Below are 26,836 nucleotides of genomic sequence, written 5' to 3'. Positions count from 1 at the left end.
GCTGTTCCCCCTTTGACTAATGTTCGCCAACACTCATACATCATTCCCAAATTGGTCCAAATGAATTAAACACAGCTCTGCTTAACATTACGAGATTTAAATGGATTTTCTCTCTACAGGTCTGCCCCATAATTGGGTTTATCCATCTTGTTGAAGTACAGTTTACACTTGCTAACATCACGCCAATTCAAGCTACATTTTCTGCTCCAGTGGCAGGAGCGAAGCAGATTTGTCATCGGATCATAACAGGTAATTCAAACAACAATTAGTTTGATGACGGCCCGTATGTCACTGTCTGGTCCTAGTCAGCGCTGCTCACACCCGGTGCTCTCTGTTCGCCAAGATGAATTGTGCTTACAACTCTTCAATTTCAATCATCAGCAACGGTTACTGAAAAAGCTGAAACTCTGTTGACGCAAGACTGTCCTATCCTCTAGCGAGAGGCTGGCAAATGCTTGTGTAAAAGGAGCCTATAGGCAGACAGCTGCATGGCGGAGGACATTCTTGCATTTGGTTGCATCGAAGCTAATGACAAACAGCTCAAGAATTTTTGCCTGCTCCTCTTCGCCGACGTTCGATAACAACAACAAATACTTAACACTTGCGGGGCATTGCAAGCTTGAAAGACCCGCTAAAAAAAAATCTTTTTTAATGCAGCAACCCTTCTGAGGTAGGTAAAAATCCTCTCTCCAGGCCCGATGAGATCCAAATTCGGGTTGTAAGTGCTCATGACACAGTCCGATTTTCATATACACTGAACATGCACAGTCACGGTAACTTAAATCAAGACTCTGGGGGGTCGCTACTGCTGACAGTAAAAACAAAGGTGTCTCAAGATGGGCACCCAAAACCACCCAGAATTCACCCAGAATTAGTGACTGCCTTAAAAATCATGGCACGGGGGTTTATTTTCCCTGTGGCAAACGAGGCTAGGAATAAAACCCAGCAGCTCCATCTACTAGGGACAAGCTCCTGACACTACACCACGCCACCAGCTTCAAAAGCATTTGCAGACAAGCTCATGAAAGAGCATTCGTCATTTTAGAAATGGCACAAGTGCCCTATATTTTGCCAACTGGCCAAAATCTCCCAGGCACAGTGAAAGGAGCTTTAATATTCAAATGACTGTGTGCACATGGGACTGCGAGACTAACCCCACACCCAGAAATACCAGTTGTTCAGTTCAGTTCAGTTCCTTCCCTGCCCTTCTCTCCCACACACAACGTGATCTACCAAGGAGGCATTGGACTAGTTACAAAGCTGAGCTAAAAATAGAGATAGCAAACAGGTTGCAATGATGTAATTTTCAAAAAAAATGTTTGCTTTTTAATAAGAGAAAAATATTTTCTTTTGAACAAATTCCCCAAATCATGCTGTCACCCGCTGCATAATCAATTAACAAAACACCGTGCATCAACGATTGTCATTCCTTCTGGGGTATCTAGCTCCTCGGTTTAAAATGAGAGGCAGCTTTTTACAAGGAGAGATTCTGCAAGGCATGGAGAAATAAATAAAAATATTGGTGTAAAATTAAACTTTTAACATTACTGGGGACATTGATAATATTCTCTCAAGAATAGCTCCCTGAGCCGGAGAGGTAACACCAAAAAAATAAAGAAATTACTAGTCAAAGGAAGTCCCTCTGCCTCTATAAAGGGCTTTATTATACATGGAAGAAGATTTCTACTCAATACTGAAAGTGATACACATACTGACATATACCAACTTATTTTCTATCCTGCCCTATCAAATACTGAGGAGGGGGGAGCATCCAACGTTGAACTAATAGCCAGCTGCTGTGTAGATGAAAGAGATACGGTGTCTTATGTAACCTGAAAAATGGTGCCCTCCTTCCCTGTTGGTAACTGTACTTGCTTTTCATTTCTAGGAAATGATCAACAACGTAAACACAGAGCTATATTCAAGGCAACCCACAAGGTAATTTAAAATTTTCCAAACACCTTTGTCTTGGTCTGCTTCACCCCAAAATAAATCTTTTTCCTTTACATGTTCACTTTTAATAACAACTTGTTGTGCAGCCCCATGACTGTATGTATAGTTGATCGATGAAACGGCCTGATGCTGAGCCGATGTGAATCAGCACCATCTTCAGGGGAACATCACCAATTCACGCCATCCGGTAATAAAGCTCAAGTATCTCACAACCTAGATCAATCAACACCTAGCAACTGTAAGTTCATTTTCCCATCTCCCGTGTTAAAGGCTGATCACTGCAAGAGGGCTATTGGGCTCTTCTGAACAAACGGTTGGGAACTCATGCCACTGACCATGATCTCACACCCCTTTCAAGTTCGTAAGCTCTTGTGCTTTCAGACAACTCGGGCGCAGCCAAGCACCAGCTCCGAAAACCGCCACGGGCTATGCATCTGAGCCTGTTCATATTGCCCTAAGAAACTTTTTCCCCAGCCATCAGTGGCAGAGCCAGGAACAGGCTGCAGCTTTCCTGACTCCCAGTCCAGTGCTCTTTCCAATCAACCAGGACCAAACATTACACACCGAGGTGGGGAAATAACAAGACACAAGGAAAATTTAGGTACTGATCTTACAACTAATACTAATGCAAGTAGACTCACTAAAGACTATAGTGAGTCTACTATAGGGTCTACTACTATATAAATAAGCATAGGTAAATGTTTCAAGGTTGGGTTTCCAACAAGACAAAGTACTGAACCCATCAGTTTAATGCCTTGGTGGGGGGAGGGAGGGGGTTGGACTGAGAAATCTTTTGTTTGCTTATTTTTCTAATAAGTTTGCTTCTTTTTTGTCAAATTGGTGCGAGAAAGAGGGTCAGGACTGCAAAGGAGGGAAGGGCAGGGGTCACGGCATAAAAGAGTAATAATGACTTCTGCGTTTGGGCATTTCCTGGCACCTAACAGCCTGAGGGTTTCAACTCTTCCAGCCAGTCATTAACAGCCAGGAAATGCCCTCTCCGTCAATCATCACTTAAAATCATAAATATTTATTTATAAGTTGCGTGAAGTCTGGTCGCCTAACAGTATGGAGCCGAGTGCAGGCAGGAGTAAAATAAGAGCAACGTAACCTAATAATTATCAGAGTAGGTGCAGGAAAGATTGAGAGCCTCCTATTAAAACACCAACTCACCCTTCCGACCTCCCCGCAGCCACTTAAAATACCACAACAAAAGAAACAAAACAGCAAGCTTCCAAGAAAATCATAAAAAAACAAAACAATGGGAAAGGGGTTTTAGTTTCGATTTCTTATATACAGCCTAAAAGAAAACCGCAGATCTCCTTGGACTGATAGGGAACAGGGAGCCTGTGCTCTGGTCAAAATTCCTTAACAAAGAAGGCTTGCGCTCCCCTTGAAATGATCTCATGGAGCGGGCACGGTTCCAGCCATAGGACATAGGTGTCGGGTTGACGTTCTGGCATAAGCAGAAGACCAGCATCGACAGCATGTTAGATACTGGTTCAACAAAACACGGCAGAGAGCAGGAGCTGAGATAAGAGACTAATAAGTGCTTTTTTATAATAATTTAATAAGTCTCAGATGTCACCAATAACCAGTGTAAAGCCTTGAGGCCAAGTAGAACAATACATCCTCGGGCCTTTGCATCCAAGTGCATCCGGGCAGCTCCATTGCAAATCAGCTGTTGTATCTGGAGACGCGACATGAGAAGCTGCCTATACCAAGCTTTTTCTACTCCAGTCGGATGCCCTGGTCCCTCTTAACAGACAATATGGATATAAATCTGGCTCCTGACTCCTTAGGACACCTGGCATTCTAGACCATGCCAAAGGTTGCGCTCTAAACAACTTTTCAGAAAGGTGAGAAACAGGTCAAAACGCAGTGGGCTGCTATGTTCATAGCAGCTGCATACAATGAATTTCAGGCTGTATACACCAAGAAGATAAGGGAAGGAACAGTGGAGATGCATAGGTGGTGCACCCCCTGACTGGCCACGCTGGGGGGGGGCAGGCAGGAGCGCCAGCGCCCCCCCTGCAAGCGCCAGCCAGGGGGTAGAGCATAGTTGGGCTCCCAGAAGCGGCTGCAGCAACTGACTGTCTTGTGATTGGCCGTGGGGGGACCCCCCCTAGTTGATGCGATCGGCCACGGGGAGACCCCCCACCATTCGCTGACTGGTCACTGGGGGGGGGGGGCATGTGCCCCCCCCCACAACTAAGGCAGCACCAGTTACCCATGGGAAGGAAGCTTTCTGCAAAGGTGGTACAGGGAAGATATCTACCACATTGCTCTTAAAAGGCCCAGAAGTTTCCAGACTATCCCAAAAGTACCCCCATTTCTTGATGTGGGATATCAACATCATTTCCAAAGGCGGCCCTATCAAATGTTGCTTCTAAAATATCTGGCAGAGGGACTAACCCAAAACTACAGGCATCTCTTTGCTCATACAGCTGATGGCCTCTGCTCAAGGATCTATGTCATTGGATTCGGAATAACATCACCCCATTTCATGGGACTGCAGAGTACCAAAAATGGGGGTGGCTGGTAGAATCTCGGCACCACAGAAATCAAATATTAACACACCAGCTGCTTCTAGAGGAAGCCAGGTGATTTTGCTTCCTAAATGGGGTGCCAAAAATTTAGCAGAGCATACATGAGTGCACATGCCTACCCTTCTTTATTAACCAGACATAATTGTTTTATCATTTATTTCTCAAGTAAGGCGTTTTCATAGTGATCAGGCAAGGGGATTTCTATTGCTACTGATTATCCAATACAAATACATTGAAAAGCTAGTCAGGCCACAAATGGGTAATACCCAGCGATTTAGCCTCCCCTCTCCTCTGCCACTCCTATGTGGACTGACTGCTGAGCTACCCATGTGCTCTGTGAGTTCAGCACTTCCAGAAACCACTGCAAAATGCTTTTTACACAATGAATTCCTAAGGCTGCTTGTAAAATTTCTTAGGTGCAGTGCTGTTAAACACCCATTTGGATTAAGACAATAAATGAAGTAACAAAGGTGGTGGAGACTGAAGTGCACGTCAACAAAGCCAACTGAGCAAAGAAAATGAATACTGCACTGGTGAACTTCCCACCTCCCACACACCCACCTACTTAAAGGCAGTGAAGTCAATGGCTCAGACTCATCGATTATAACTGAAATAGCCTCACACCCTCTCTCCCAGGTCACTCCATCCATGGCATTAAATATTTAGCGACACTGCTCAATAACTATTTTTAGGTTGCATACATAGTCATGACATCCACAGAAGAAAAGTGAATATATTTCTGCAAACTATATTTATGCTGCACCTTTGGCCTTCTTGCCTGAACTCTGTAATCCATTTCAGCTGGGACTACCACCATAAAATCCCTGAATGGCTTGGAAATGGCCACTGTACTCTAGGATTTTGTTTTGCCTTGTTTAAACCCATTCTAAAAATCGGCATTTCCTTCTTCCCCACAACTACACAACAGGGATTTTTAAGTTACACTAGTTCTAGCACTCCTACAGTGGTGAAAAAGTTTTAAAGCCCGGGGAGTTAGAAGCCACATCCGTCTAGGTGTATGAAGTTCCAGTATTTCCATCTAGCTGCAGGGTTTTGCAATCTCTCAGCCCCTCAAAGTGCAATATCCTCCTACCACGACAGCACACCCAAGAAAAATTTTAAATATATACATTAGTGCTGTCTCACTGTAGTTTTCTATATAGCCCCAAAAGATAGCTTGGCTGCAAAGGTGGCTGGTACCAAAAATATTACCAAAAAAAAAGTAAATAAATCAGTGGAATAAAAGAAGGGGGAAAAAGAAAAGAAAGAAAGGTATTTAAAAAAGGGTTGATATCCCAGACATGGTAAAATATCCTACTGGCTCTCATTGACTGTGGTCTGCACAAACTCACTGGTAGATTCACCATTTGTAAACAACATGGCCAGCCCAAAACTATGCCAATAAAATATTCATACCACCCCATGCTCTATATTTATCTGTGGATGGAGCCATTAAAATCCATCCTTGGTTTGTTATCCTTCTGAATCATCTGTAGGTTAAAGCAACAAAAGGGAAGAGAGAGGAACAACAACAACAACAACAAAAAACCCCTCAACTACTGATCATATATCCTTAAAACAGGTCATTTAGGATTGTTTGTAAAATTCTGAGTGTGGAAATTTGTGCTTATTTAAACAAGAATTGGCAAATCCAAGCTGCTTTTTACCATTTCAAAATTGAAAGTAAGGCAGCGAGGCGGATGTCAAGAAGCCAAGAGACAAATATAGAAAGTGATGTTGTGTCATGCTCTTATAAAAAGCATGGATACATCTATAGATTCTTTCTGATGACACTCATATAAACATTAGACATGGGCTGCATACAGACGATTAAACCAGGGGAAGCGTCACATCTGATGTCCAGGGTCATGCTACTAAGGGTTATTTTAGGATACAGATTAGGAACCCAGCAGGGGGTAATGACCGATTAGATTACCACTGACCATATTTAAATAGCGTGGGTCCTAACGTTCCTCAAGATACTTTCACAGAGGATCCCCACTGAATGTGGAATGAGTTTGGCAGGCAGAGAAGGTGAAAAGTTCAGAGGAAGAATCTGCCACTTCTGCAATGCTGTACCCAACTTGCCAGGCTTGAGATCTGTTCTTAGACTGGGGTGGAGCCAGGGGACATGAGCATTGAGAGGTGGGGGTGATATGGATTGTAGGCAACGTGCCCCTTTATGTAGAGCCTCCTTATGTAGGACTTGTCAACCTATGGCCATTCACTGGAGATCCATAGCAATTGAACGGGTTAAACCCAACGTTTCTTCAAGGGGACCAAAGGGCAATGGAAGCGCCTACCAAAGGGAACCTCAGATGGCATCCCCTTCCCTCAAGTAGAGCTCTCCATTGCAATGGGCTGACCACAGTGCCGACTGGAAATCCAAACATCCAAACTATTCAGGAAAAGGTGGCACACAGTATTGTGCAAATGGACTTTTACAGGCGTGCCAGGAACAGAATCAGGTGCTCTCCGCTGTAGCAAAGACAATGCCAGCCAGCATCAAACCACAATTAGCTACCCACGTGCATTGCACAATGCAAATATTCGGGGAAGGGGGCGGGGGGGGGGGCGGGGGGGGGGGGATTATACTCTTCCCTCCCTATTCCGCCTTGGTGCCACACTCTGATGATAACTCTAAATTATAGCTGGAGGACATTTGGCTACGTTGGACTAGGGACTCAAGCCTATCAAGGATTCAGAGGGAATCAATACTTAAGGCACTGTAGCTCTGTATATCTAACAAATGTCTCTTGTTTGCCCACATGGGCATCAAGCCTTAGCAAACACAAGCTGGGAGAACAATGCTACCTGTTCATGGAGGAATATTAATGGTTTTGGATTTCTGAGCAATATGCTTTGTAATGTACTCCACCCTGCTACAAGTATCTTCAAATGACCTATTTAGTAACAGGTGGCTTAAAACATCATTTCTCAACCCATGGGTGCAACCCAAACTTGGGTGGCAAGAATATATGAAAGGGTTACAAACAAAATTAAAAAAAAAAATGGATCAAACAACTTTAAAAATGCATTCTTTAAAGGAGAAAAATGGGGAAAACCATAGCTTTCCCCTTGCAGGCTGTTAAGAGTCTCAGCCTGCAAGGGGCTGCTGGGGGGGCTCCAACATACTGGAGGGCTGGGGCTGGCCAATCAATGTTTACAAATGGGTCGTGGTACAAAAAAAATGTTGAGAACCACATGGCTTAAAGGAATCCATGGAGTATATCTATCTAGCTATCTGTATAAGGTATACAGAGAATTAAAAAGCTGAGCAATTTTCCATAACAGAGACAGTCAGGTTTCCTTAAAATATCAAGTACCTAGTTCCAGTAGCTGGACTTTTGGTACATACACCAAGATCTTGGATGCACAAAAGATACCAAGGTTTTCTAGCAAAATTTGAAGTGAAAGTAATTTTGCAACCGAGGCACTTTTGATTTTACCATTAAGTCTCCCTAAAAGTCACCTTGAAAGATCATGAGCTGAATTATTAAGAACAGAAGAACAAAACTTTTAAAACTGAATGTATTCTTCACCATTAACATAAATTTTTGCTTTTTTTCAGCCAGCTATATAAAAAAGCTGGCTAAAAATATAATATAATTTATATATTAACTTTGCTGTACTTTAGATCCAATTCTCCTGCCAACTTCCCTATTCTTGAAAAGGAGGATTTTAAGGCATTACTGTGGTTGTTCCATTAAAAATATATATATATGGAAACTTTGCTATTGGTCTCAAATTACAGAGAAAGAGTTGTTTTTAAAACAAAATTTAAAAATCTGGACTAAATAAAGTTGTCATCCTCTCTTCAAGTTGTAAAAGCATTCAACTTTATCATTTTGAGATGCAACTTCACACCCCAATATTGCTCCCTCCATCTTCACCACTTGCTAGGACCAAATTCTGTGTTTTTCTCAGAGCAGTCAAGGAGCTCAGCTCCACCTAAATGTAGTATCACTGCTCTGGCCCTGATGCAGGTTTAGGATGCCTTCGTACACAGCCCAGCACTTGTATCGGGACCAGGGACGATAACACTCTAGGGCAGTGGTTCTCAAGCTTTTTGACACCCCTCTGTGGACTCACGGCCCCACTTTATATGTGAACTGACTGGCACCCAGTTTCAAACCCTAACATATATTACAAGGCTTATCTCCTTGCAGAAGGGTCAGGCGGTGGCAGAGGGGGAAATCGGCCAGTCTGGGAAAAGCTGAAACCTGCACTTTTCTGCTTATCTTCTCACACCTTGTGGTACCCTTCAAAGGATCTGGCATCACACCAGGGTGCTGCAGCACCCCGGTTGAGGATCACTGCTCTAGGAGTTGCTCACTGGAAATGGCCCCACTGAAACCAATCTAAATTGGATTTTGTGGTTTATCAAACATGCTGACATGAGCCTAAAAAATGGCCAAGGCCTGTAAACATCAAAGGAACTGTATGCTAGGCTATGCGGCTGCAAGAGTACAATGCCTAACTTCAGCCACAACAGACAAGCTACACCAGTGTAAAATGGAGGTGGAACCCAAGTGCCATTTACACACCCAGGCCTGCAGCAGCTCTACACTAGGAGTCTGTAGTGCTGCAAAATAAATTCCAGTAGACACAAGATATCAAGGTCCTAGCATTCAGTCCTTTTGCTCACAAAGCTCCTATTGGCTTCAGTGGGAGTTGCACATGCAAGGCAGCAACTGCAAGATCACAAAACAATATAGTCATTAACTAAGTCCATGTGCTAGGAACAAAGCCATCCCAGCAGTCTGCAATGTAGTGTGGCAATGGATTCTATATAAAGCATCAGGAAATAGCTCCATTTTCCATGTTATGTATACCGTCTCAGTGCAACCTCATTTTGTGGGGTGGGGGCTAGTATAAAATTCGTAAACAAAAGATGGGATGCATATTTTCAGAAGATCAAATTATTAACGCTAATCTGATAATAAGTAGTTTTCACACACACACACACACACACACACACACACTTGTGTATGACGACACACATTTTTTATCTTTATTATCCACCTTTACAATAACAGCATTGAGACAGATGGGTTTCATGAGACTGTTCGGAGGATGGCTGTCCTTCATCTGAATACCCACATTCACATGCAAACAAGCACATTCATGCACATACACTGTGGGGGGTCACTATTTACTACACTTATTTACAGTCACCATGCTACTCAGGTGAGCAATCACTCAAAGACGAGCAAACGGCTTGTGAACAACCCTGGGCTATAGGAGTTTCTTTTTTTCTTTTGCATAAACTAATCAGCAAACACTCAGAAGTATTTTTTTTTTACAAATCTTTACCAATCTTTACAATTTTATGAACCTTACAAATGCCCAGAGGCAGACAGAATCCACACACTGAGCGATAATACCAGACAGTGGCTCGTAGATTTGGAAGTTGATATCTGACAATCTTTACCAATCTTTACAATTTTATGAACCTTACAAATGCCCAGAGGCAGACAGAATCCACACACTGAGCGATAATACCAGACAGTGGCTCGTAGATTTGGAAGTTGATATCTGACACCATATGAAAGAGAGAGAGAGAGAGAGAGAGAGAGAGAGAGAGAGTGAGCAAACAATCTGTTTGCAACAGTCAAAATTAGTTCCTGAGCAGGAAAAACCACCAAACATCCAAAATAAAGATTAACTGAGCTGATAGCTTATTTGCAAAGAATCATTTGATCAACTCTGCTTATTACTATTTCCAAACTACATAGCACCTCCGATGTGATTAGTATGTTAGATAACAGTTAAAGATAGCGACCCTTCCTCGAGGAGTTTACAGTCTGGCAGGAGTCAGGAGGAGCTGGGAAGAGGTGATACTGAACGAAGGATAATATGATCACCTGTGAGACTGGCAGCCAAGCTTAAATTTATTTTTTTTAATTAATATATCCCTGATGTAATTCCTTTGGCCTTTAACCAAGTTGGCCCTGGGACAAATGTGACTCATGGCTCCATGTTCATGAATACAGTTACATAAACCTATATGATACTATAGTCCAATAGAACAAAAATAAAACAAGGTATATTAGGAATCTAAAACTTAAAAAAAAACAAAAAACCCCAAAACCCCCCAACTTTTCTTGCTTTAGTAAGTCTGGATTTACATTCTTAAGGGGGGTTGTTGTATCACTCTCCATCTCATTTAATGGAAACTTCATCTCTGAAGTAGCATCAGACACTAGACCTCCACAAAGCCTGCTGAAACACCTATGCTGGATACTTTGGGATATGATTTTCCCCCACCATTAGCCAAAAGCACATTGTTTATATTTTTAAGTCTCTTTGGATCTAAGGCAATGAAATGGGACTCAGCCAGTCATTAGGATCCAAGGGGCACGTCCAGATGAGCAGTTGTAGGTGGGAACTAAAACTCTGTAACTTTAACCCTTGTGGAAACTAGCTAAAAGCTGGAACAGTTTTCTTACACTTGCATTGCTCTAAGTGTATCAGATGTAACAGTTACACAATAACACACACAGCTATCGTTTCATACCGACAATTTAGTTACGTGGCTCTTTGTCCTCCGTGGTGTCCCCTTCAGTCTTCTGCTTCCCTATTGTTCAGCAGCGCAGACCCGTCTGCAGCACTGCAAACCACACGCGCCACGTGCAGGCGTTCACTGTGCTGCTAATTTGCAGCGCAACAGGGGTTTTTTTGACACCGGGAGATCCCAATATCAAGAAACCCCATGCTTGAAAAAAAGCAGGGCGGCACACGTGGCGGCAGCGTTCGCTGCCCGAAACTGAAACCTAGCTGGCCAGAGCTATGCTCCAGCTGCCAGCTGGGCTTTGTGCGCCGGATTGGCACTGCTGGAGCCCCAAGAAGTCCCCAGGGCTCCAGGTAGAGCTGCAGGGGCAAGCCCAGGTGCTGACCCCAGCCTCCCCTACTCCACCCAGGGCAACTTGCCACGCGCCAGAGCACGTATGCACAAGTGTCCCATGGGGACAAGTAGCAGCAGCACAACTATTGCCCCTGCTATTTGTCCCCAGGGAAATGCATGGGCACTCTCGTCTGGACACACCCAGAGAGACCAGCTATTGACCTCCGTGGAGAACATATTGTGGCCAATTCTCCGCTTGGTTTCACTAAAGTAAATCTAATGCGAACCCACTGGCTTCGGAGCATGATTTGACTCTGGGACTTCTGTTAGGAAGTTGGAACAGAGGATTCATTCAACAACAAATCTAAATTATTGAGATAATCACATGACAAGAGTTTTTAGCCTCGTCTTTGCTCGGTGCATCATTAAATTAACTAAGGAAAAACAGTACAGAGGTATGAGCGGTTTCTAATGTTCATTTTCTTTCAATTTCCCTTTCAAATGCATTCAGTTTCTATGAAAAAAGAGGTTTCCTTGTTCTCTCCCCCTGCAACCAGGCAAGTTCCAATCAGAGATCTGAAAAAGTAAGTCAAATTCTCTCTCTCTCACCCCCCACCCAGTAATGAGACCCCCTAACCCTGACCTCAGTGACACCTGCATGACCCCATGACAGCTAGAGTTTTGCACAGGTGCAAGACGGGCTCTAAACCTGGAATTCAGCTGAAAAGGGAAGAACAGAATCCAATTTGCTCTCCCATCGTGGCACTAGTCCTTTGCTGCTAAACAGGTGAGAGCAGCTGGAAAAAACGAGGGCCAGATTTCGGAAGGTATTTAAGTGCCTAAACTTCCAGAAGCAAACAGAGGTTGAAAGTACACAATAGATTTTGCAATAGAAACAGCAATGTGAAAACAAAACCTAATTACCTCTGCTCTTCAGCGAAGAACTGTGCTTTCAACTTCATTTCAGGAAGTCAGAGAGAGGGAGAGAGAGACAAACAGGTGTCCCTTGTCCTCTGTATCTATTAATGTCTGTCTAGTGGACAGACATTAAGTCTAACCACTTTTGGAGGAAAGAGGGAACTGCCACTCCAAAGCATGCTTGTTACAACAGGACGGTTATGCCTGCACTCTCCTGTACCGATACAAGTGAACTAAAACTCTGTAACTTTAACCCTCGTGGAAACTAGCTAAAAGCTGGAACAGTTTTCTTACACTTTTATTGTTCTAGGTGTATCAGATGTAACAGTTACATCATAACACACAGCTATCATTTCATACCGACAATTTAATTACGTGGCTCTTTGTCCTCCATGGTGTCCCCTTCAGTCTTCTACTTCCCTAGACCACCCTCGTCTTTATTTTGGGACCAAGATGAATTTTCTGGAAGAGAAGCACCTGCTTATCACCCCATGTTAGAAGAACCTCAAGACAAGAAGAGAAGTAAGACTGAGAAAATGCTGAGCACTAAAGCAATGCAACTGGATGCTGGGGAATGCGTGACCCATTGCCCACCTGGACTGCCAGCTGCTTTTACAGGCTTTTTACACGTGCTTCACAACCAAACAAAGAACTATAAAAAAAAAAATCAAATAAAAGACTTTCAGTTGTCACAAACTACACAACCACGTCTCAAACAACGTATTCATAGAAGACAGCTTCCTCCTTGCCTTACACCCCAGCATTGAACTGCAGCCTTGGCATTGATTAGAGATGCACAAACTGCCTGTTGTTGCTATGGATAACACGGTCACCAAAACGGAGTAAAGGGAAGGCTATTTGATGAGCAAATATAAAATAGCAGTGACATAACAATTTGATTGATGTGGAATTACACTCCTACATAGGTTACTGAAGACACGTGATGGCTGAGACAGTATCAAATTAAAAAAGTACAAGGAATGGAGCAGAGAAAGAAATGCAGAGCCCAGTAACTGCAATAGGCATGTCCTAATCAATTCCATGTTTTTCGTCCCATGCATACCGAGTGCTCTTTCAGGATGCCAGACGCTTCATAAACTACCCATTTTCTTCCATGTGGTCTTTTGTAATTGCAGCAACACATCCTACTACACGCCGTGACAGTGTGAGCAAGCGACAGTTTTCACCAGGACCACCAAGAGAACATTACATTTGCCCATATCTTACATCAGAAGTATTAAAAAAAAAAAAACACAAAACAAGCAAAAAATGTAATCCCATCCAATGTATCTATATTATCATACACGCAAATGGACAGAACTCTGCAAAAAAAAAAAAAAAAAAAAAAAAAAAAAAAAAAAAAATGAACAAGGCCAATGATTGCTTGGAGGGATTCGCAGTTTAGGCCAAGTGGCTGTTTATGTAGTGCGAGCAAATGCCCATAGAAAAATGTCAACTTAGTAAAAAACCCCAAAAAACCCTAGTTTTTGCTAAGAAATGGCAAACATTGGCCTAAAAACTGGTTCCTTTCCAACAGAAGATGACTTTTTTGCTTGGGAAAAAAAAAAACTGCGTACATCAGCTACTTTCTTTTGGGGGGGAAATGGACACATTCAGAATCTGCAATAAAATATGAAAAAAGTGAAATTCTGGATTTCACTGCAAAGTATTTTTCCCGCCGCTAAGCATGACTGGGCTTTGGATCTGATCTGGGTCCAAGACTGAAGAAAGCCAACACCTCAAGAGCCCAGGCCTACAGCTCTTAATGATGTGAGGATTCAGCTGACTTCAGTGGAGTTTCTCACTGGAGATATGCAAGGGTGGCCAAGGCATCCAAGAATATTCACCATGGGAAGAAGTGATACCCTTTCTTTCTGGGAGGGTCTGCATATGACCAGAAATGGAGAGGGGGAGAAGGGAAAAAATATGGTATCCACTTAGCTCTGCCCACTGCCCTCACCAAGCCTGGCTAGCCTTCACCCTCTGCCCCATGCAGTGTGGAGGAAGGGCTGGAAAGCAGCATCGCAAAACAGGGCAAAGGTTTGTGTGCGAAAAGTCCCCTTGATCTGTGCATTTGGGGGCAATACTGAACTGTCATTTATACAGCACTGAAAAGCCTCACGTCAATGGGTAGATTAGAAAAGTTCCTTACCCCAAGATGCTCAAGACTAATAGCAAATCCTGCCTTAAAAAGGAAAAAAAAAAGAAAAAAAAAAAGAAACCCTAAACTTTACTGACGCTCAGAATCAGGAATAACTACAAGTAAAACAAGAACTGAGACACAATGAATACATTTGGTATTTAAGAAAAAAAAAAAAAAGTAACTGGAGCACACCCAAGTGATTTAGAAGCATAAGTCCTCCTGGGACACAAGTGCCTAACTTCACGCCTGTACAGCTTCCCTCCCAAACACGGATCCGATGCCAAGAGAACAAGCCCTGCCCATTCGCTCCCACCAGACTGGCCATTAGCAGAGCAGACTGCTCGGGGTGGCCCCGAGCGCCTCCCTCCCTGCCCCCAGCACCGCTATCCCGACTCCCCCAAAGTGAGTGAGGCTGGATGCAGGCTCAGGGCTGCTCCCAGACAACTGCCAGCCTCCGCGTGCCCGAGTGGGAGTGGGCAGGGCTGGTTTTCTTACTGGGAGACTCGGGTGTCATGAGAGAGGTTGTGCAGACATGTCCTCAATGGACTATGGAGCCTAAGTCCATCATTTAGACACTTTTGAAAGCCTGTTATCCTTAATCTTTTCTTACTGCTAACAGCACCCCCATTGGTGAATAGCTATTCATTCAGTGTGTGTGTGTGTGTGTGTGTGTGTGTGTACGTACATACGTACGTACAGTGTCTGACCCCACAGGGCCTGGACTGCGAGCCCTTTAGACATGGATGTAAGACATGCAAGACAAAACAGCCACTGTTATGATTTTTTAAAAGTTAGGCTTGTTCGCAAGATCCAACCTCAGGCTGTCTCTGAGCCAGATCCTTCTCCCAAAGAGAGGCAAAACTCTAGCCAGCTTCACTACCGCAGGATTGACCCAACACTGGCAAGGGGATAAAATGTAAATGGTCTACCTCTATAATCTTAATTCATGCAAACAGCCCTTGCTGCCACATGTTAAACCCAATAGGACATTTGAGGAGTGAGGATGCAATCTAAAATGCTGTATATTTACTGAGAAAAAAAGCGTTTTTATTTTCCTAAAAACATAGCAAAAAACAAATGTCACCGAGTTTCACTCTAGTAGTGAATTAGAATACAAATAAAAGAAAGCAAAAATGTCTGCAATGATCACTGGGGGGGGGGGGGGGGGGGGGGGGAAAAAACGGGGGGGGGGGGCGGGGGGGAGGAAAAAAAAAAAAATCAACTCCTTGTTCACATAAAACAAGGACAATTTAATGATGAGTAGTTGAAAATGTGGCCACACACACACTCCTTCATATACACATACATACACAGAAGCAGTTCATCAAAAGTGAATCAGAGGGAGAAAGATGAATTTGAACCTTTTATCCCCTGTCCTTTATAAAGGCTGCCACTCAGTAAACGGAGATTGCTCTAATTACTGTGACAATCCCGCACCCCGTTCAAACAACTTTTGTGCTCTGGACAGGTTTCTCTGCGAGTTTGAAATTCTTGGCCTGAGAACCACTCTCGTCTAAAAGAGGTTTCTCGTTCCAAGCACAGAATGCAACACTAACAACTTGTCCCTCTTTTCAGCTCGTTTCATTCTCCTTTTTTCCAATTGCCCGATTCAGAGCTTAATGGAAACTTGTCGAGGCTTTTCTTCCCACAAACCCTGTAGAGCCCCAAGGCAGTCTGTGCAGGGAAGTAACCACAGGAATCTCATGTTGTCAATTAAATTTGAACGGACACCTGATAACCAAAAGTATATGCAGTAGAATAATATATATCACATACATATACAAAGATGTGCGCATGTAACCAGCCAGATAATCACATTATGAATACATTATTGAAGCTGTGGATATCCCAAAATTCCATTTTCAATCAACCGGCTCCACTTTTGTTCTAGTTTACACAGACAACAGATTTAAAAAAAAAGTATTGAACTGAAATACAAAGCATGCTTAACTGCAGCAAGTGAGCAAGTGGCTTTCAATGCAAAAATATACTAAAAATAAACATGCAAATTAGGCATTCTTTGATGGTCTGTGGATTACGAAGATCTTTATCTGCATGAAGGCAAAATATTCTCTGTAATGAGGTTTGTTCTGGGGTTTGGCTTGCTTTTTTTTTTTTTTTTTTTTAATGCAGCTACTTCTTAGCTATTGCCAAAGTTATTTTCTTGACTAGCTCCTATAAAAGGCTTTATTGCTCTCAAACCCTTCTCGGTCTTGCATAAATGCATGCAAATTTTAAGCTACTTTATCCAAAAGGGGTGGGGGGGTGGGCAGAGCAACAGAAGGGACAGAGGTAAACTTGAAGGGCTTAGTTTTAAAAATAAAAACCAAACCCGAGTAACTTGGCAGCCAGAGGCAGAGCCATAAACTCATTCATCTAGCAGACACACAGAGAAAAGAATCTCTTCTCCCCGTCCCAAAGACAACAGAAAAGATAGCCAGGTCAGCTGCCATCTTACTCTTCTGAGATAATCATTCAAAAATCACAGTTCTCATAGGCACTTTATACCAGTGAACATTATACTATTAAAAAGGACATTTCAGTAGGTGTTGGCTGAGGCTGCAAGTTGACCAACGCAACTGTTCAAATGCAAGTGCCAGACCATGTCCCTACCAGTCAAGTGACTTGGGTATGAATTAAATCAATCAAGTTTAAAGCTGATTAAATCAAGGGAGAGGAAATTGCTGAATAGACGTGCTCTAAAACTAGCGTTACCTTTGTTTATATTGGTTCACTGCTGACTCGAGTTAAACCAATTTAAGGAAGCGTTACGATTAGTTTAAGAGGTGACTTGTTTAGGGAAACGTGCCAGTTTAAAATGAGGTGCTTTGTCTCTAGTATAGAAAGGGCCAGAGCATTAAGCAATTGATCTGAAACTGCCTGTAGAGTCCCCTGGGAGCTTGGATGGACTGGAGAGAACAGGCCACCCTTTCTGTGGCTGTTTGCGTTGCTTAAAATGGGAAGACGTTAGTTTGTTTCTAAGATATCAACATGTACAACGCTACATGCCAAAAAAGTGATATAATTGGCAATATTTTTGGTCCGATCCATTTTTGGAGAATTCCTTTTGTTTCAGCAGGTCTGCTATAGGGCATCACCATCGCATTTAAAAGCGGAAGTGGATTTTGTTTTATACCAGAGGCACTCGAAAGAGCTTTCCAAAGCAGCAAGTTAGATGCTGGCAGTGGAGGAGCTGTGCAGTTAAATATGGCATCCGTTACTCATTCACCAGTCCTTCCCACAGAGCCTTTGGCATTCAACCCTGTTTTACCGAGTGGGGAAAACAGATAGCCAGGGCACCAGAATGATCCCTTTCCGATTTCAATTAAATTGCCATGGGATCTTCTGCGTCCACGTGGACCGTCATCTAAGAAATTGCTTTAAATGTCTGACCATATGCCTGCAAGAACGCAGCACCCTATGCATCTAACAACAAAGAGAAACTATCCACAGATCTCCTCTCCTCTCATCTTTGCACTTCCTTGAGCAAACAGCAAAAACATTTTAACAACACAAACATTTTTCCCCCTTGCCAAGTCCTACTTGTCCCATATAATTTCTGTCATTCATTTTGCTTTGCTGAAACCAGCAGCGTGCGAGTCAGAGAACAATCATTAACTTTTACAACTTCCATACAAATCCGCCTACTCACATTGGAAAAGCAGTATTGACATGCAACAGCGTCAAACACAGTCTGCATCCTCCAAACCTCGTGAATTAGGAGTTTTGGATGTAAAACTGTGGCACAATCAGCCCTTATTTAAATTTAAGCAGGGGATTTTTTGTGGGGTTGTTTTGTGGTTTTTTTTTTAGAGTAATGAAGTCGGTAACAGGAGCTATAGGAAGGGTAAATTGATACCTTATCGCTATTGGGAAGTTTGGTGTAGGTGAAGGAGCCATTAGAGCCAGATGCAAAGCCTTTTGTAATCAATGGGAGCATTTCCAGTCACTTTAGTGGTCCTTGAATCAGGACCAGGGAACATAAGCTTCATAATAATATGAGACTGATGTTTGTTCTCTTTATTCAAAAGCAAATGTCAGGCATGAAGATGCACCTTGAAAGTGTTGCTAAAGTTGGTGGAGACCCTGACTGAATAAACCCTATGATGTCCCCATTATTTCTCCAAGACATCTTTACCACACTAGGTCTCATTAAAAAGTTGGGGCAGCAACACTTTAAAGTCTCCCATCATTATTAATTAATTTAGGAACCGCTATATAGCACTCCTCATAATGAATTAATTTGTATTAATATGGCCATCATGTGCGTTTCCATAGGAAACCCATTGTTATTCAGCACTACTTAAAACACATCAAGTAAAATGGTACCCTTTTTATTTAGTTGAAGGAAATTTAAAATAAATAGATTCAAACAAAATTACTAATATCTTTAATGCATCATAATTGGCACAGCAAGCAGAAACCCAGTTATCTCCTCGGTAAATATTTATAGCGTCACTCTTTTCCATTCATTCTGCATTTTCTTCGAGAATCTCGCTGTACCCTACATCTGCAATTCATTGACTTTACAATTTACCACATGTTGAGATGGAGAGGTCTCAGCTCCATTTGAATCACTGCACAAATATGCAAGTGATTTATCGTTTTAAAACTGAAGACTGCAAAAGAACGACTCCACTTTTCCTGAACATTACTCCTTCTGGCAGACCATGAACAATTACAGTTCGTACTAATTAAGCTCTGTAAATGTGCTGTGCCCTGCTAATGCCTACCAGGCCTCGAATTTAGTTTTGCAAAGCCAAACTTTAGCTAGCAACTTAACTCGTTCGGCACAGCCCAGTTGCCTGCCTATGACCCCAAGAAGAATAAAGGCTGCCATTTTAAAACTATTCAACACGAGGACAAACAAAAGAAGAAGAAAAAAAATACAACAGACTGAACTGCCCACAAGGAATCAGATGGAAGCAGGGAAAGGGCGAAGTATCTTGGGAAATAAAAGAACATCATTGTTGCCAACCTGTTAAAAAGGTACTACCACACCACTTTTTTAATGTGGTGTTAAGGGATTCGCATTGATCCCTGGAGGCTAATAAGCTACAGCATTCCACTGATTAGGAAAATGCATAAAACCTTCACCTAAATGGCCTGCACATTTATTTTGGAGGCAAGTCGAGAATGACAGCCACTCATATTTGTACAAATCAGGATTTATGCGCTTTGTAGAAGAGAACCATATGGGAGAGTCGGGGGAGACTTCTCCTCCTCCCCCCACCCCTGTCTGTTTGCCCCTTCAATTAGTCGCTGGGATCCAAGCGTGGCAGTACAGGAATAGCGAAATCAAGAAACTAGTAAAGGAAATGAGAGCTGGAGTTATACCTAGGCATATCTGATTCCCCATGTTTGCACACACTCACACAAGCCTAGCCTGCACAAGTACAGACACCTCCAGCCTAGAGAGAAGCACTACCATTGTGACGGTCTGTTCTTAAAAAGCCTGTTTAATCAAGAGCGAGCTGAGAGAAGCAATGTCTTTCCCTGGGCCCCCCAAGACTTTCCTGACACTTAGATCCCCAGCATCCCCTTCGAATGTCCATTCAAATATATGGGCTTTTTTTCCAAGTTTCGAAGAGATCTCCTTGCACTTTAAACATTTTTTCCTAGTCATTCAACGACTCCCCCTGGATCCTCCAACACTCCCCCCGGATACCAATTTTCTTCTCCTTAATGCATTTTCCCCTCTACCTCCACAACACACACTTTTCACCCCACCAACCCAGATTTTTCCTTTTTGGAGAGTACAAGACTTTTTCCAACCAACTGTTGTAGACATTGCTACTTTTGGAACAAACTGCTATGCACAGTTTTGCTTTTTCAGGAAAAGTTCCCCCCCCCACCAAAAGTCAGGCTAATGCACACATTTCCAAAATGAATTCAACTTGCACATTTCTGTTGGCGTGTGGTATTTTTCCCAGCTCAGTGGTACATCAATAAATTAAATGGCAGTTCCAGGTATCCGGTTTCCTTAAGTATTCTGGGAAATATTTGGTGGGGTTGGTGTCTAGATGCAGTGTACAATGCTGTCAATGTATCCAGAAGGGGCATAGGCTATAGTATTTTTTGGGGTGGTTTGCACCGTGTAGAACTGCTCTCGACGTTTTTCAGTAGTGCAAGTGTTAATTATAAAGCTTAATATCCTGCACCAAAGCGCAAACACACCAGCAGTTAAGAGGAGGGGGGCAATATTCTTAGCTTTTGGGGGTTTTCCTGATTTCCATCTCTTCCCCCACTCCCCCATCTCTCATTGCTTATAATTAGTGAAAGAAATTTGACCCACTGCCAGTGTCTGTGGACCTTGGATATTATAAGGCCAGCGTGGCGTCAAATATCTTAACATTCATAAGTGTTATAGGCTGTAAATAAACCCTGTGGATTTATGACCCTGTGCTGCCTGCCAGCAAATGACTGTGGCACATTTCTTTCAGCAGACCTGTCGAGGTGCAAGTTTGCCTTTGGTTGTAAAATTAACCATTTCCTTCACAAATGTGCCCAATTACAAGGCAAAGTTAAAGCTTACTTGCATCTTTGCAATAATTCAATAGCTAAGGAAATGCATGCACACCACTCGAAATTTCTCCCGAACCTTATGCACACCGCAAACAAAAGTTCCCACAACAGTTAGGAGGGGGGGAGTGATAATAGATCCAATTTCACCTACCAACCCTGAGAAAGAAAATTATATCTACTACATTTGCAAATGTTTTGGGCAACTCTTAAGATGGGCGGGGGAGAAAGAGGGCTGAGGAAAGCAGCATATAATTTCTTGCCTGCTCTAGTGTCTGAAGAAGAATCTTTTCCCTTCCCCCAATATTACTTCCTGTGTAGGAGAGCATTTGCTAAATCCAGGTTGTCTCATGCTTAACTGCCAATATAATCCAACTTCCACATAACTCCCAGACAGCTGGGAAAAGGTCCTCAGAGTTTTAGTCATGGTACAGAAACACACGTCCACACAAAAAATCTGCAGCTGTCCTTTCTCTACACCACATTTTTAATCTGATTTTGGGGCCCAGTATTGAAAGCCTGACAAAACTGAAATACTTTTACCTATATCCTGGCTGACAGGGTCAAATGAAAACTATGCTATTTATTTTCTCCTTCACCTGACAAATCGACATACATTTTTGTGCTTAAACAAAAAAAACAAAAAAGTGGTTGGCAGGAAGGGGCAGGGGGGTGCAAAAATAGCATTTAATGTATGAATGCATTCAAAACCTGGAAAGGCATCTACTGTAATTTTTTAAAGTACAAATCAGCCACTGGTGTGCCTATTAAAATGTTCAATTTCCAAAGCAAATATTATTTTTAATGAAGTGCAGTACTGCAATTATCCTGTACACTCAAGTAACAGTACTGCATTATATTGTTTTGCAAGGTTCCAGAAACACAAAACTTTGCTGTAACTATTTTTCATAGTCCCCCAAGAGAAGCTCACTGCCCAACCATTTCAAGAAAATGCTGCATGTTCTCTATAATGAAACCTTATCACAGAAATTTGGGATCCTTTACAGAAATGAAGTTAACAGAACCCAGACTCCTTGCCGGTGTAGCAGAGTGATTCACCTACTTAAACCATTCCAAAGTTTTACAATTTGATTGATGCCAGAGGATCCTAAATTCTTATTTAATAGCTTGTTTCTATACCCAAAAAGTATATTAAAAGCATGTCTACTAACGGTGGGGGCGGGGGGGAGAAATAAAAGAAAGAATGAATAATGCACTTCACTGAAAAGCCATGCATCTTAAAGCACTAAAGTGCTGACATATTAAGTTATATCTACATTATTAAACTAGTTGGTGGATGCTAATACTATAATCCATATTGCAGACATTAAACCTCAACCATAAAGATTAGCAAAGAATTAATGCTGTCGAATCGAGGCTAAAATTTAACGTGCTGGCCCTAAATATTTCTAAAGGAGATGAAAAACAATTAGCATAAATACCAAAGAAGGGCAAGAACACCTGTTCTTTTTCAGTGCGATAAGCATTTTATTGTTCTCTATTTAGAATGTAATGACCTGTGTAATTACAGTAATATTACATTGTATTGCAGGGGCTTGGAATGTCACACTTTGAAAAGTGTTGTCAAAACAATTGGAGGGAGGAAAGAAAAAAAAAGAAAGGGACCACCATTAACCCTTCACACTCCACTATCTACAGCTTTTGTATTAGAAAGGATTATGTTGTTTGATTCAGGAGATAAAGAGAAACATCCATTTTCCAAGTCAATTTAAAAAAAGTTTCTTTTCCTGAACATAAAACCTTAGCGAGGGGGCGACTCTCGTATTTAGGTATTCCAAACATGCCATCTTCAGCATTGAATACAAGCTTATTTGTGCAATCGGGGAACAAATTCTCACTTGGAAAACAAACACTTTAGAGCAAAGAAGATGCAACAGCATAGAAAATTAGAAAGACCTGGCAAACGGTTCTCAACGACAAAAATATTTCTATCTGCTGGGTGGAACCATTAACCATACTCTAAATTTAGAGATGGGAATAAAATACACTACTTCTCCCTTTTGTAAATTCGGAACTGAAAAATAATTTCCTTTATGATCCCTAATAGGCAGACACCACAGTCCTTCTGCCAGTGTATCTGACAGAGCTTCGCAGCTACGTTACTTCAGGACTATTTGACTAGATCTCTAGTTAATACAGATCTAGTCTTAAAAGCCATTCGCATTACTCTATCAAAGGTAAAATTAACATTATGCTGAAAATCTTTATCTTTTAAAGTAAAATTATTACTATCAAGCTTTATGGAGTCTTTGGCAATTAAAGCACTATTCTTGACATAATGCATTATTCATCATAAGCAGATTTAACGATACTTGGTAATTCTTTATATCCCTACAACAGAGAAGAAAACACTGTTCCTGGGAGTTTGCCCTTCCCAGAACAAACAGCTGCAGGTACATTTGCAAGTAACAAGAATTCTTCTAAAACCAATCCAAAAACAAGACAAAGGGACTAAAAAGAGGGGAGGAAATTGAATCAGGGGGGAACCCCCCCCCATACACACACACAAGCCTCCGGATGCCACAGAAGAAAAAAAAAGGGAGGGGGGAAATGATGCCTATATATCTGTATCACCTTTTACAGTCTTAGAACTTAAATATTGCAGCACAGGCAAATCGACACAGTGCACGTTTTCTCTTAATTCCAATTAATAATCATGCACAATGTTCGATACCTTTCCAAGTTGTGTTAAAAACCAGGAGGGGGGGGGAGGAACTAGCTTGTCTGAGATGCAAAGCTAGGATGTCAAGAATACACCTAGAACAGCATGACAGACAGCAATTTATCCCGCTTAATCTTTATACTATTCTGCTTTCAGGCCTAAATGATGAACTTCATTTTTTCCAGCCTTTATTATGTTCCAAGCAAACATGTATATATACAGAATGTAGGGAGGGGGGGGAAGGTTAATAAGATATTAAAGGGTTTGTGGAGCTTGAATGTGCAAATAATAAAATAGCCTATTGAGTGTGGAAATATCCTTCTAGCATCCATCTGATAACACTACAAGGCCACCTGCTATGTCAGCAATAAAACAACATGTAATCTTTTATACAGAACCTTTAATTCATACAAATACAACATTCCTATGGAGGCTTTTGTTTTTTAATGGGGGCAGGGGGGTCCAAAGTAAGAAAAGAATATTTCCATTAAAAGGTAACCAGTGAATGATCCCTATCTTTTTACTGCACAGCAAGAGAAGCATGGCAAATAAGTGTAACAAGGAACTGAGTCTTATGTTTAAAGAAAAAAGAAAAAAAAAAAAAAACCAACAACATATATATATTACAACTCCCCCAGAAATATAGCAGAGCTGTTCCTTCAGTGGTCCTACTCTTGGAATACTGCTATGCATTTTAAATATGGGGAAATTATTTTAAAGAGAGTCATAATTTGGAACAGTTATTTTGGAAGGGAACGTTTGGCTCTCTTCAATCTAAGGTTGCAAGATTTGGAATTTAAAACATGCATATGTGGACTCACATTCAGAGCAAAATATAATGCATTCAGCCTCTGATCCCCCTCCACACACACACACACACACACACACACACACCCTGCTCATTACAGTTACAAACTGCAGTCACCCCTCTTCTAGTGTCCAAGACATCACAGACCTTGAAAAGCAGTCTTAAAAAGATAACCAAAATAAACCAACACTGCCACATCCTTCAAGATGGGAAAAACCAGAAAAAAACACCATTATTTCATATTCCCATTCCTGCAGATTTGCTAATCTGAGCCTCCACTGTTGCTTTACTGAATGCAAACAAACCTGACCTGATGTTTAATATTTTAATGCTTTAAAACACTTGTAGATCTGAGATACTGAAGTCGCCCAAGACTTAAGCCATTAGTACAGATCCTACGTCTCCTGAACAGTAGATCTATTCTTGCAAATTGCTCTCTCGTGTTACCGCAGGAGAAGGGGGAAAAAAAAAAGTGCGTAAATAGACACATGGTGATGGTAGTGGACCCTCAGATTGAAAAGCCCCTAAAAGATACAGAAGGACAACGCTGAGCAAGCGCATACAAAACACTTCTTAGCATTTTGTACTCCCCGTGGATTTAACTTTCATAATTAAAAAAAAAGAAAGGTTCATCTTGATGTGTGTTTTGTCGGAGCAGACAGCACAGTATAGCATACCGCACGACATCGAAAGAGAAGAAGAGACTAACTAAGCTTCCCCCCCCTCCCCCTCATCATACCCCAAAGTTGAACAGATCCCCACTGCCTGGGCTACACACACACACCCCATCTACTCTGCCCGTGCTGCCCAGCAAATCTAATCTTTCATCCACGCTCCCATCTCAAAAGGGGGAAAATTTCAGCAGAATCCCTGCTTTTAAGATCTGCTTTCAAGTGGAGAGTTGTTGGTTTGTATTCTTAAGATGACAATTTCTGCTTATATATATTTAAAAAAAAAAAAAAAAATCAATTCTACCCTGTGCTCCAACTCCTGGCGGGACTTAGCTAAGTAGCACCCCCCCAGCCGAGAAAGAACGACTTCAGGTGCCCCTGGGAAACATTTGAAAAAGCAGGGCGTCATTTAGATCAGGCAAAGATGGGCTATTTCTGCGAGCTTGGCTTGGGATCGCTGATCCTTTTCCTTTTAAAGAAAAGAACCTGGACTGCTGCTTTGCAATGAAATGTCAATACCTTCCTGCTCCCCCCTCCCCCCAACCCCCCCAAAAAGTGGAAATAAACTTCAGGCTCCACATTTCCCCTGCACAAATTGCTGAACCCAAGACAAGTGAAAGGCCAAAGACAGCTTGAATGAACCAAAAAAAAAATAAAATAAAAATAAAAACACAACAAAACAAAAAGTTCCTTGTCTTGATAAACCGAAAGAAGGAACAAAGTCTCACTGAAGCTAAGACAGTCCATCAGCTACCCAGGGAGCTTTCTGCAGCAAGGGAAGGGTTAAGGGGGAGGAAAGGAGGAGGAAAAAAAAAAAAAGTGTGTGTGTGTGTGTTGGGGGGGAGGGGGAAAAAGAAACCGAGTCTGCACTGGAGAGGGCAGGAGAAAACATCCCCCCCACCCCGGCCAACGAGCAGTTTGGTGGAAAATCAGGCGCTGAGATTCAGCTGATGGGAAAAGAAAGCCCCCAGCCCGGGAGGGAGGGAGGGAGCCCGGCTGCGGGCAGAGCCGCGGGGAGGGAGGCAGGAAGATGGCGAAGGGCAACCCGGCCCGTTGTGCAAAGTTTGGAAAAGTTTCTGGCGGTGCCAGGGGCATGCGGGGGGGGAAGGAAACGTGCCATCCTCACCAGCCCCCCTCTGGGAAGGGACAGGAGAAGGAAGCACAAAACAAGACACAAAAAAGCAGGCACTTACTGTTCTTGCAGTCGGAGACAGCGACCCATTGGGGAGGTACGGGCTGGTCAGGTCGGGGATCATGATGAAGGGATAACCGGGGTAGGGTGGGCCCTTAAACAACCCTCCATCTTGCCTTTTCGCAGCTAACATGGCGGGGGGAAGAGAGAGGGAGACAGAGGGGCAAAGCGGGGAGAGAAACAAAACTTTCATGAGCGAGGGGCCCGCAGCCCCGGGGCCGGCGCACCGCACCGCACCGCGCCGCGCTGCCGGGCCGGGGCCGGGAAGGGGAGAGAGAAAAAGGAAACGCGCCGAGTTACAAGGTGGCAACAAACAACTTTGCAAAGTGGCAACAAACAAACCAACCCGCCGAGCCGAGCCGAGCCGAGCCGGCCGCTCACCTCCGAGTCCGAGGAGCTGTTCTGATTCGTTTCGGACTCGTTGACCAGCGAGGACTTGACGTCCGCTAAATCCCTCTCGGCCGAGGAGTTCTCCGAGATCTTCTCCTCCTGCTCCCCTTCGTCTTTGAAAGAGATCAGTTCATCGTTGGCCCCCAGATCGTCCCCTCCGCCG

The 26,836-nt window shown here is 42.7% G+C and overlaps 1 protein-coding gene across 27 annotated transcripts in view; it reads right to left on the bottom strand.

Moving 5' to 3' along the window:
* The window catches only part of TCF7L2 (transcription factor 7 like 2), a 204,109-nt gene extending 177,567 nt beyond the window's left edge, over positions 1-26,542 (bottom strand). For 8 of the 27 annotated variants that reach the window (XM_025203146.1, XM_025203153.1, XM_025203154.1 and 5 more), the window contains exon 1: positions 26,285-26,540. In XM_025203146.1, the coding sequence (XP_025058931.1) occupies positions 26,285-26,476 (192 nt within the window). In that variant the 5' untranslated portion in view covers positions 26,477-26,540. Of the gene's footprint in view, positions 1-26,284 lie in introns of all 27 variants that reach the window. The other 19 variants (XM_025203155.1, XM_025203151.1, XM_025203152.1 and 16 more) reach the window with 4 other exon arrangements.
* Between the last annotated feature and the right edge of the window lie 294 nt (positions 26,543-26,836).

Source organism: Alligator sinensis, unplaced genomic scaffold (genome assembly GCF_000455745.1).
Source record: "Alligator sinensis unplaced genomic scaffold, ASM45574v1 scaffold559_2, whole genome shotgun sequence".
NCBI lineage: Eukaryota > Metazoa > Chordata > Crocodylia > Alligatoridae > Alligator > Alligator sinensis.
The sequence above is the reverse complement of the archived record's forward strand: the minus strand, read 5'-3'. Positions and strand labels throughout refer to the sequence as shown.